Raw genomic sequence first — 11,341 nt, forward strand, 5'->3', positions numbered from 1 at the left:
TTGCAACTTCAGGGATCTTATCTATGCACAATCAGCTTGTAACACTCCAAAGAGAAAGGAAAACTTGAAATCGCATCATATGACCCCTTTAAATTAATGTTAATTTATTCAACTTAGAATGTAAAAATGCACTAGTATATGTAGAAATGAACACATTTTATACAGTAGTTTTCACTGTTAGATCATGATATCTAATGCATTAACTAGTTAACACAATCGTAGTTGATTAGTACAAATTTGTTATATGTCAAGCCTCCACATCTCCCCCCCCCCCATTCTGGGTCTGATAGAACTGTCCTGGAACACGTATCCGTCCACCAACTACAGCTCTCTATCACTGCACGTCTGCCATCTCATCATCTTGCTCTATTTGTGGCTCAACTCGACTCCAGCTCTTCCGTCTCAGAAGTCAGAGAACAAGGCTAAGCGCCACTGAGCCCTGGCCTGCCCAGGGCACTCACTGTGTGGGATGATCCCTGTCCTCCAGTGGGACCTGTGCCCTGAGTCTGATGCTGAAACGGTATCGGGGGGTTTTGTTAATGGAGGTAGTGTGAAGTTACTATTTGGGGGTTTCAGAGAGTTTACAATGCTTCTCAGGATTCTTAAGGACTAATGTGATGCTCAGTCTGGGATGTCGGAGTGGGAAATGTGAATGGATCTTTATTGGAAGGACATTTAAAAAAATTACTCATTTCTATGCAGCTTATCAACATAGTTGACCTTTGAGACCTCAAGGATCTCTTCTTGTTGGCCAATGGACTCATTCAGGACAGTTTATTTGAACAAGATGTTATATATAACAGAATATCTCTGCATTTCAACATTAAGCTCATTCATAATTATTCAGGGATTTGTTTTCGTTTAAATGGGTAGTTCACTCAAAAATGAAAATTGTGTCATCATTTACTCACCCTCATGTCGTTCCAAACCTTTTCCTTTTCTAGCATGAAGAGCGAGAGATTCAATGCTGAAATGCTTCATATTTAGAGTGTGATTTTTATTTTTCTGTGATAAAGAATGAATGATTGTTCTTATTAATCTTATGATCTGCTTGCTGTTGGATTTTTTTTTCTTTTCTTTTTGCATGACATGGATTTGCTTAATCCAAAGTGTAGTCGATAATCATAATACAACTGTTGTTCATGATTTTATTCCATTTCCAAGGCTTTTGACAGCCTCACAGCTACGAATGTCTGGGCAAAACCAGGTTGAAGGTACAGTGAACGATTAAAGCCCTTACTGTTTGAAACAACAGTATCTTAAAACCTGAGGAAGCATCATTTGGAATCATTCAGAGCATTTTATTGTATAGATTTGTAAGTGATTGAAAATAAAAAGTCACAATTTCATAATTATAGTTACCATAGTTATGATTCTTCTTATGATTGAACATGAAAAATATAGCCCCAAGTTTTGCAGATTGTTTTTGTGGTGTTACTTGAAAACTCTTGCTTTTAAGTAAACTCCAAAAATCCAAAATCTCAAGGAGGCCAAAAGCAAGCAGTCACTGCCAAACACACAGAATTCAATTGCTGTCAAAAAACAAAACACAAATTATCCTACAAAAATACAATTTACCAATGTTATTCAGACTGTTTATATGGATAACAGCATTTAAACTGAGTAATACTGACAGAATCAGTCACTGCAAAAAAAAAGGTGGTTTGAAATAAAGTGCAGTTTAGTCTAAAACACCTCTCTTTATCTCCTTGCACTGGCTACTGGTTGCGGCTCGAATCAAGTTCAAGACATTGATGCTTGCATATAGAACAGCCACAGGCTCAGCACCCGCCTACATAAAAGCGTCTGCTAAATGACTAAATGTAAAATGTAAATGTAAAACTTGACTAAAGCAAGAAATAGATTAATCAAATTCAAGCAGCTGTTGTACACTACCGTTCAAAAGATCAGTAAGATTCATAAAATGTTTTTAAAAGAAGTCATTTATGCTCACCAAGGTTGCATTTATTTGATCTTAAATACATTATTGTGAAATATTATTATAATTTAAAATAAATGTTTTCTATTTTAATATATTTAAAATAATTTATTCCTGTGATTACAAAGCTGAATTTTCAGCATCATTACTCCAGTCTTCAGTGTCACATGATCCTTCAGAAATCATTCTAAAATGCTCATTGTAATTGAATGTGTCCTTGCTGAATAATAATAATAATTAAAAAAAAAAAACTTACTGACCCCAAACCTTTGAACGGTAGCTTAAGTTAAGGCAAGAATGTGTAATTTTGGCCTGCTATAAATGTTGGTGATTGTTTTCATGAAGCATCCAATGCTAGTCATTTTGCTATTGCTAAGATACAGTGTTGTCAGATCTGCAGTGAACTGCATTCTACTTAGACTGAGGCCCAAAGATTAAGGCAAAGCTTGTACAGTATTATGGTCTGGGCATGAGAAAACTTGAACACAACTTAGAATCCTTTATTTCCAGTCCTTTTTAAAGGACATCTTAGATGAATTCTATTCTGCTATAAAGTTGAATTGTGAGTGTAGCCAACAGGGTCAATTAAAGACCAAAAATCCTGTTGGCAGTTTCTCACATGTTATTGGGGTTGTAGCAGAGCACGTTCAGTTTGATGTTTTCATCCCAGTGACGCAACAGCAGGAAAAGCTGCCTGGCCGCTGCCCTCAACCCTGCCAGTGTAACACCCTCTGGCAGCGACTGACACTTGAGCCAGAAATCTGCCTTGGCAGCCACCAGTTCCCACTCCACAAAAAACCCAGAACAACGGTGCTCCAACCAGGCTAGAGCCACCGCCGTGGCCCAGCTTGAGCTCTCTACGTCCATCTGCGCCAGTTCCTCTCCATGAGGTTCTGCAGGATCCAGAGGAGGACCTTCACACATGTCAGTCTCAGAGCCCTGCCCACTGTCAGTCTGCGGGACTGCACCTACCAATTTCTGAGAGCCTTCCTCCACGGTGTCGGACCATGAGTCTTGCATATGTCTCGCTGATGTGGCGGGTGGTGAGGTACAACGGAAAGGGGGGCTCAGACTGCTGCGGTGGCTCAGGTTCAGACTGCTGCGGTGGCTCAGGTATGGAGATGCTCTTTTCAGGCGGTCCAGAGGGATCTGGATGCACTCGGAGTACGATTCAGACAGAAGAAATGCACCTGATGCCAACTGTAGGCAGACCTGTGGGGACAAGAAAACTGAAGTAGGTAACACTGACTTTACGCTGTGATTAATTTTGTAAATCAGTATGTAATTACACCAACCAGTGGCAAGTAGTTAGGCGTGTCTGTCTCTAGGTGTCTGTCAGTCTCTGCAGAAAGACAGTGAGGTTTGAGAGGAGCTTGTTTTCCATTATTGCCCTTTAGTCTGCCCAGATTGAACCTGGAGAACACAGAAATTCAGTGTGATCGTACAATAAAGTATAAATCATTACAAAGTGTGATACTTCTGCAGGTCAATGCTGACTTGGACCCGAAGAAACTCTCCACAGAGCGCTGAGAGCGAGATGACGCCACTGATGGACTGATGCTCCCTCCTGTGCCTGAAAGACACAACTTCATTATTACACCCATAATTCACCACTCATTTAATAAGGTATAAACAATCCTAAAGGTGCGGTCACACTTACTATTGTTACTACAGCTTAATGCATTCTTTCTGTCTCCAATACTTACTGCTGTCCCAGGATGTCATGCTACAAGGGGATGCAGGTGTGTCATCTCTGTCTGGGTCCAAGAAAACAGAACAGAAATTCAGAGTTGCGCTGAACAGAATGCATTGTTTTACAGCCTCATAGTTTTCATGGATGTCCTTGAATCAGTATTTTAAGAGGGTTTCCTTTTCAGGTATCTGTATTTGAGTTGCTTGTTGGAAGTGCTTGTTGAGCCTCAGACTGTTTATGGACTGTTTACTGCATATTGTGGAAAAAAAATGTCAAGAGTTGGCTGAAATTGTGAGCTCCAATCTGATTGGCTGATCTGGCCAGTAAGGATGCAAGGGGTTTTATCAGTGTGATGGGCAACACAGTCATGTTTACAGGGCTACAAGGCTGCTACAAAGAGCACTTTTGAGCTAAAAGCTGGAGATTCATGACATTAAACCTTTGAAAGGTATTCAAGAGCTTTGTTTGAGGCAAATAAATTATATAATCTTGTAAACACTGGTTTATTTTGAGCTGTATTTATCCTAATTTAGGCCCAATTTGTGATTACAGATAGACTTCCGTTCACAAGTCTCTTATGCTCACCAAGACTGCAATTATTTGATCAAAAATACAGTAAAAAAAGTCGTCATATGAAATATTAATATTAAAAATAACTTTTCTATATTAATATAGAAATATATTTTTAAGCGTAATTTAGTCCTGTCATGGCAAAGTATTTTCAGCATCATTACTCCAGTCTTCAGTGTCACATGATCCTTCAGAAATCATTCTAATATTCTGAAATATTATCATCAAAGTTGAAAACAGTCATGCTGATTCATATTTTTGTGGAAACCGTGCTACATTTTTAAAACATTCTTTGATGAATAGAAAGTTCAAAAGAATGGCATTTATTTGAAATAGAAATGTTTTGTAACATTATAAATGTCTACACTGTAACTTTTGGTCAATTTAATTAATCCTTGCTGAACATAAGTATTAATTTGTTTCAAAAAAATATATATATTTATGACCCCAAACTTCTGAATGGTAGTGTATGTTACTTAAAATGTACTATATGTGGGTGTGCATATATAACTTTTAAGGTACCTGTCGAGATGTGTGTATCTTCTGTTTCTTCACTGGCTCTGCTGGAGGGACGGCGTCCGAATCCCACCGAGCACAACTTCTGTCTTCTGCCAGAGTGAGAACTGTGTCCTGTCCTAAACCGCACACCTAACACACACACACACAGGAGAATTCCATTCCCCCCATGTAGTTTAGCATGTTTTGTCTAATTTTTTGTGAGATTATGTGGATTGTCTGTGCTACAGTATATGTGTGTATCTGTGTGTCGTATGCGAGTACTCTGAGGTTGATTTCTCGCATTGGTGTCTGTGGTGATGAAGCTTGTATACATGCAGACGATTCCACAACTTTTGCTGGTCTGGATCGCTTTCATTCTGTACCGCTTGGACGGACCTACACACCCAAACAACAGGAGAAAAAAAACATGGATGGAGCAGCCTGTTTATAACTTGAATTCAAATTCAAATATTTTGTTTTTAACTGTTATTCCTATCAGACCTCTTTCAACTTCAATATCTGTTTCTTTCTCCGCCATGTTTTCAAAGTCTCTGATGACAGATCTTGCGGTCAGCTGGTGGATAATCTCATCCCAGGACCCAGTGCTGGTTTGCAGGGTTGCTGAGCTCTCTGTGTCCCACAGAATAGACAGATCCACACGGACCTCCCAGGATACGGCCCTTCCTCCCAGCATGCCATGGATGACTGATCGACACTGGTCCCCTGAAGCCTGGAACTCGCCTGGGGGAGCGGCTGAAAATAGGCATTCTGGATCGGTGAAGGTGTCCCAGTCTAGTGGGGAAGCGGCGAACAGGAGGCCATCTGGATAGAGAGTGGTAGGTAAAAAGAAAAGGATGATTTAATATTTGGACCGAGTTTAATATGCATCTGTGTGTATTTATGTTGATGCATAAACTATAAGATTGTTTTCCCTCACTGGAGTCTGTCAGACTGGGGCGGGATACACCTCCCCGTGAAGTGCTGTGGGTGTCTGTGTCACTCTCCTCCAGTTGGCTCGCTACGGCCTGCTCAAATGAGACCTTCTCTAGCGCCCTCCTCAGTCGGTGCATGTCCAGGTCACCCTGTGGAGATGAGAAACTTCGGCCAGCCAGAGCAGAGCGAGCTAGTGCCTTCTGCCTGTGACGAGACTCATCTAAGAGCTTGCCAGCCTACAGAAACAAACATAGACTACCAGTTAGGATAATAGTTTAGATTTTTTTTTCTATTTTATGGCAAGACTGTTCTGTCAGTTTAGCTTTTACTTATTTAAAGGAATTGTTCACTCAAAAATGGAAATTTGCAGGAGATTTACTCATCCTTAGGACATCCAAGATGCAGATGAGTTTGTTTCTTTATCGGAAGAGATTTGGAGAAATTTAGCAACTTGGAGAAAGCAATATTATGGAGAGAGGACTCATATTTTAGCCACAAGCATTGGTTTGAAGTTAAAAACGTCTTGATGGATTTGTTTATTACAAACACACAGCTTTTTACTTCAGATATGTTAATTGATGGACCGAAGTTGTGTGGATTACTTGTGGATTATTGTGATGTTTTTATCAGTTGTTTGGACTCTCATTCTGATGGCACCCATTCACTGCATAGGATCCACTGGTGAGCAAGAGATGTAATGCTAAATTTCTCTAAATCTGTTCCAGTGAAGAAACAAATTCATATACATCTTGGATGGCCTGAGGGTGAAAAGAGGACTTTGGACCACTGAGCAACAGTCCAGTTCTTTTTCTCCACAGCCCAGGTAAGACGCTTATTTTTCACAATGTTCTGATTTTCTGGGACACTGAATTTTGGGTTTCATCGTCTGTAGGCCATAATCATCAGGATTTCGGGAAGTAGGGGCTTGGGGTATTTCACTCTATGTGTGATGAATCTGTGTGGTATGTGGGTTTTACTTTCTGAGGTGAGTGACGGGGGATGTTGACCTTTTTCATGATGTTCTGATTTTTTTAGATGTACCTGTATATATACACCTTGCTACGTGTACTGCGTTAGGCTAACCGAGACTTGCCATTTGCAATTATATATTGTTGCTCTTTTGTTAGTTTTGACTGCTTTTATTGTCCTCATTTGTAAGTCGCTTTGGATAAAAGCGTCTGCTAAATGACTAAATGTAAATGTAAATCTGTTCCAATGAAGAAACAAATTCATATACATCTTGGATGGCCTGAGGGTGAGTACATTTTCTGCAAATTTTCATTTTTGGGTGAAATATTCCTTTAAATTGGTAACACTTTATAAAAAGGTCTTATTTGTTGACATTAGTTAATTCATGACATGAACTAGCAATGAGCAATATATATTTTTTTACAGCATTTATTTATTTTTTATAGCATTATTTATCTTTGTTAATGCTTGTTAATACAAACAATACAATTGTTCATTGTTAATGTTAACAAATTCTTAAATATATCAGTATATGTTGAACTTAACATTTACTAAGATTAATTATGTAGAAGTATTGTTCATTGTTAGTTCAAGTTAACTAATATTAACAAATTAGACCTTATTGTAAAGTGTTAACTTTAAATTGTAAATATTAGCATCCTAATTTATTGATTTCATTGAATTTCATGTTTATTAAAAGTGGTTTACAAAATTTGGAACCTTTACAAAATATTAAATATAACATTTGAAACTTTTCCACTATTGCAAGTCATTTAGGATAAAAGCATCTGCTAAATGCATAAATGTCAAAAATGTGGACCCACCTGATAGAATTTATGTACCTTATCAGCAAAGATTTTTTTTTAAGTTTTTTTTTTTTTTTTTCCGGAAGTAATGTTCCAAGAGAACCGGTCTACATGTTTTTTTTCTCCACAAAACTTTGCAATGTGCATTTCAGGAATACTTAGTCAGTACTCGTGAATTTTCAAGTTAACAGCAACAGTAATTTGAAAATTTTTTAATTATTAAATCATAAATAGTCAGAATACTTTTTGTCCAGTATACACTGCAAAAATGCACAATAACAATTTGCAGTTTTTACTTGAAGGAGCTGCTTTTAATGCGTGACTAATTCTGCTTTAAATCTGCTTTTTTCCATTTTATTTGTAAAGTAATTTTCCTTTGCAGGCTATTTTAGATTACTGGTACTATACATGTTAAATGATGTTAAACTTTATGTGTAGGGAATTCTTAAATATAGATGTCATCGGCTGCTGTCACCTTCCCTGATGCAGAATCGGTGTCTCCTGTAGAGGTGGCATTCTGAGCCCACGGAGATTCCCAGCGCGAGAGGCCTCTACCCTGTGTGGGCTCCATTCTCTCCAAGCCATGTGGCAGAGAACCCATGCCCAGCACAGTGCTCTCCGCTTGGGAAGAATCAGATGAGAAGGCCTTTTCACTGCTCAGAGAACAGCGTGTCAACACGTACTGATCCTGAACATACGAATCCTGTTGAATACGCAGGCGCACATCGCTGGTGCTGTAGTCAGTGTCGCCACCTGCAGATCACGTAAGGTATGTTTGAAATGGCTACTACAATTAAAGGGGTCATATGATGCGATTTCAAGTTTTCCTTTCTCTTAAAATTTTTGAATGGGGTCATTTTTATAAGTTCAGATATTATTTTGTCTTGTGGAGTATATATAAACATCTGTTATGTGAAATAGCTTATTCAAGGGAGTACTCATCAACGTTGTTCAAATATCTTCTTTTATGTTCCACAGATAAGAAGAAATGCATACAGGTTTCTTTTTTAGGTGGACTATCCCTTAAAGTATGCAAAATGTAGGCTGATCACAAAATTTTTATGCGTAGAATAGACCTACTACTACTTTTACAACCTGAGCACATTAAGTAGTATCCCACAATGCAATGTACTGAAATCTTAAATAGATTGTATAGTCTTACCAGGGCTGACGGCATTATCGGTGGCATGTGCACAGGAGAACTCCGACGAGATTTCTCGTGAAATTTCCCGCAACGCTTCCTCAAAGTCTCCCTCCACCCCGCACTCTCTTACAGCATCTCTCTCTCGCTCATCCGGGGGAACCAGAGGCTGAAGGAGCTCAGAAGTGGAGGAAGAGAGCTCAAAAACCGACCCCGCTGAACCATGTGGATGGCTTCTGTATGGACGAGGCTTCACCTGCTTTTGAGCAAGTGTACAGACACAAACTAAGACTTTATACAACTGCATCTCATTTATTTTAACAATTCTTCATTTAGCATATATTGAACAAGAGAAACTAGTCTCTCACCTCACTTTTCTGGGCTCTGATTCCAGACATGTCATATAGAGTGCAGTAGCCAATCAGGCAGTTGCCAGGGTAGAGCGGAGGAATTTCATTGGGTGAGAGAAGGGCCTCCACATTGTCTGGCACATACCAGTCAATCTGTACATCCGTCAACACAGGTTCCAGAGCTTTCTTTAGACATTTAATCAACTGTAGAGAATAATCGACACATTGATTACTGATAACAGATTTCCACAGACAAATATCAAGGTACTACCATGTTTTTGGACATGGTCCCGCAGTATATGTACCATGGTAGTTCCATGTTATTTTCAGAAGTATCTTGGAGTTAAATATAAATACCATAGTACAAGAATTTCAGTACCATGGTATATTTCAAAGTATCATAGTTTTACCATGTAATGCCATTTTGATGCCCATCATTCACAAAATTTTGCACATCTTGCAAGTTAGTTTAATAAATATTTTAGCAAGTTTTATATTGGTGTCAGCGACCAATAAAAATGTTTTCCCCCAAAATAAAAGCTCTACAATTTAACTATTGAAACAAAAGAAATTAAGACAGTCATAAATATTAGTATTGTAATTTTACTGTTGTTAATAAAAATAAAAGTATTATTATTATTATGAATACCACTACTCCTAAATAAATTTTTGCTATACAATAGTACTATAAAATAGAACCGCTATTATCAACTCGGTTTAAAACACAAAGCTGTTTAAAATGTGCTTTTGAATTAAAAAAAGATTTGTTTGTTATTGTTAAGCAAGTAGAATACATTATATTATAAGGCATGTTGTTAGCTAAGCACAAAAAAGAAGGAAAAGGTTTTTCCTCTCTCTACATGACTAAAAAATTATAAATGAAAATAATAAAAATATTAATTTAAAAATGTAATCAAATAAATATATGAATATTGAAATTGTACTGTAAAATAACAAGCAAGTATTAAGTATTTAATAATAATAATAATTATTATTATTATTAAATACTTAATACTTGCTTGTTATTTTACAGTACAATTTCAATATTCATATATTTATTTGATTACATTTTTAAATTAATATTTTTATTATTTTCATTTATAATTTTTTAGTCATGTAGAGAGAGGAAAAACCTTTTCCTTCTTTTTTGTGCTTAGCTAACAACATGCCTTATAATATAATGTATTCTACTTGCTTAACAATAACAAACAAATCTTTTTTTAATTCAAAAGCACATTTTAAACAGCTTTGTGTTTTAAACCGAGTTGATAATAGCGGTTCTGTCTCTGTCCCTTTAGAGGGCGTTATGAACTCTCGCACCTTTGGCTGAAGCCTTTCTTCCTCACTGAGAAACTCTGTACTGCCTCCTGTAACCTTGGCAACGCCCTGCAGTAGCCTCCGACAGGCCTGAGGACCAAGTCCCAGACCGAAACATCTGGAACAGCACCAAGAATATGTCAAAACCCAGGTACTTCGATGCAAATGCACTGGGTCTTTGTATATAGTACATTTGTATGATATAAAGACAGTGGATTATATAGGCGTAAGTATGGTTTCATGTCTGTAAGAACATTTCAAGAAACATTTCTCATGACTCAAGACATGTATGCGATGGATTGCCAATGTTCCAATGTGAGAGAAAAGAGAATATGTTTAGTATTCCCCTGACAATAATCTGGACCATTTCACTAATTAAATGTCTGAAGAGAAACAGAAGCCAGGTGACACACACACACACACACACACACACACAAGCTGTTTGGAATTCAGGTCTGCTCTGTCTGAGTCGAAGTCTTTTAAATGTCTTGACTGAGTATCAATAACGAGCCTGTGTTCCAGTACAGTGCAAGCTATGTGTGTGTGTGTGTGTGTGTGTGTGTGTGTGTGTGTGTGTGTGTGTGTGTGTGTGTGTGTTTGCTGAAGAGCATTTCTCTCTAAATATAAGTCAGTTTATTATTCGAGAGGACACTTTGTGCTGTGTAATGTAAAGCACAGTACGATGAAATAATTTTTCTCAACCATAGCTTTATTTTTGTTTACTGGAAATGTACAATGTCATGTGCAGTATTCATTTTAAGGTGGAATACTAAATAAATACTAAACAATTAAGGTGGAACAGATGTCAGAGTGGATAAATCATAAAAGACAGCAGCAAATACAAGTATGATTGGAATTTGGATTACAGATGTTTCCCATCTGACTGGCTAAATGAGTTTCATTTAGATACTTTATGGAGGCATGGGGTGTTTCCATGGTAATGCCTAAGACAAAATTGATCAGAGTTTAAGTGCTCTAAGTGTTTAGCCGGTGACAAAAGTGTTTGCTAGAGTAAAAAGTGTTGAGCTTCTTTTTATGGGTGTTTGCTGTGAAGTGAAAAGTGTTTAGCTTGTTTTTAAAGCTGGATGCCAATATGTGCTTGCTGACTCTATAGACAGTAAAGCT

The 11,341-nt window shown here is 37.7% G+C and overlaps 2 protein-coding genes across 2 annotated transcripts in view; one reads left to right on the top strand and one right to left on the bottom strand.

Moving 5' to 3' along the window:
- alg3 (ALG3 alpha-1,3- mannosyltransferase) overlaps nt 1-1,289 on the top strand; it is a 7,552-nt gene extending 6,263 nt beyond the window's left edge. The window contains exon 10 of the mRNA XM_016492096.1: nt 275-1,289. Within this exon, the coding sequence (XP_016347582.1) occupies nt 275-436 (162 nt within the window). The 3' untranslated portion in view covers nt 437-1,289. The remainder of the gene's footprint in view (nt 1-274) is intronic.
- A 3,856-nt stretch (nt 1,290-5,145) lies between these two features.
- Nucleotides 5,146-11,341, bottom strand: part of vwa5b2 (von Willebrand factor A domain containing 5B2) — an 18,409-nt gene continuing 12,213 nt past the window's right edge. The window contains exons 11-16 of the mRNA XM_016492069.1: nt 10,220-10,334; nt 8,918-9,103; nt 8,571-8,805; nt 7,884-8,161; nt 5,638-5,869; nt 5,146-5,522 (exon numbers count right to left, since the gene is read on the bottom strand). Of these exons, the coding sequence (XP_016347555.1) occupies nt 5,146-5,522; nt 5,638-5,869; nt 7,884-8,161; nt 8,571-8,805; nt 8,918-9,103; nt 10,220-10,334 (1,423 nt within the window). The remainder of the gene's footprint in view (nt 5,523-5,637; nt 5,870-7,883; nt 8,162-8,570; nt 8,806-8,917; nt 9,104-10,219; nt 10,335-11,341) is intronic.

The sequence above is a fragment of the Sinocyclocheilus anshuiensis genome, unplaced genomic scaffold, assembly GCF_001515605.1.
Source record: "Sinocyclocheilus anshuiensis isolate Anshui unplaced genomic scaffold, SAMN03320099.WGS_v1.1 scaffold1155, whole genome shotgun sequence".
NCBI lineage: Eukaryota > Metazoa > Chordata > Actinopteri > Cypriniformes > Cyprinidae > Sinocyclocheilus > Sinocyclocheilus anshuiensis.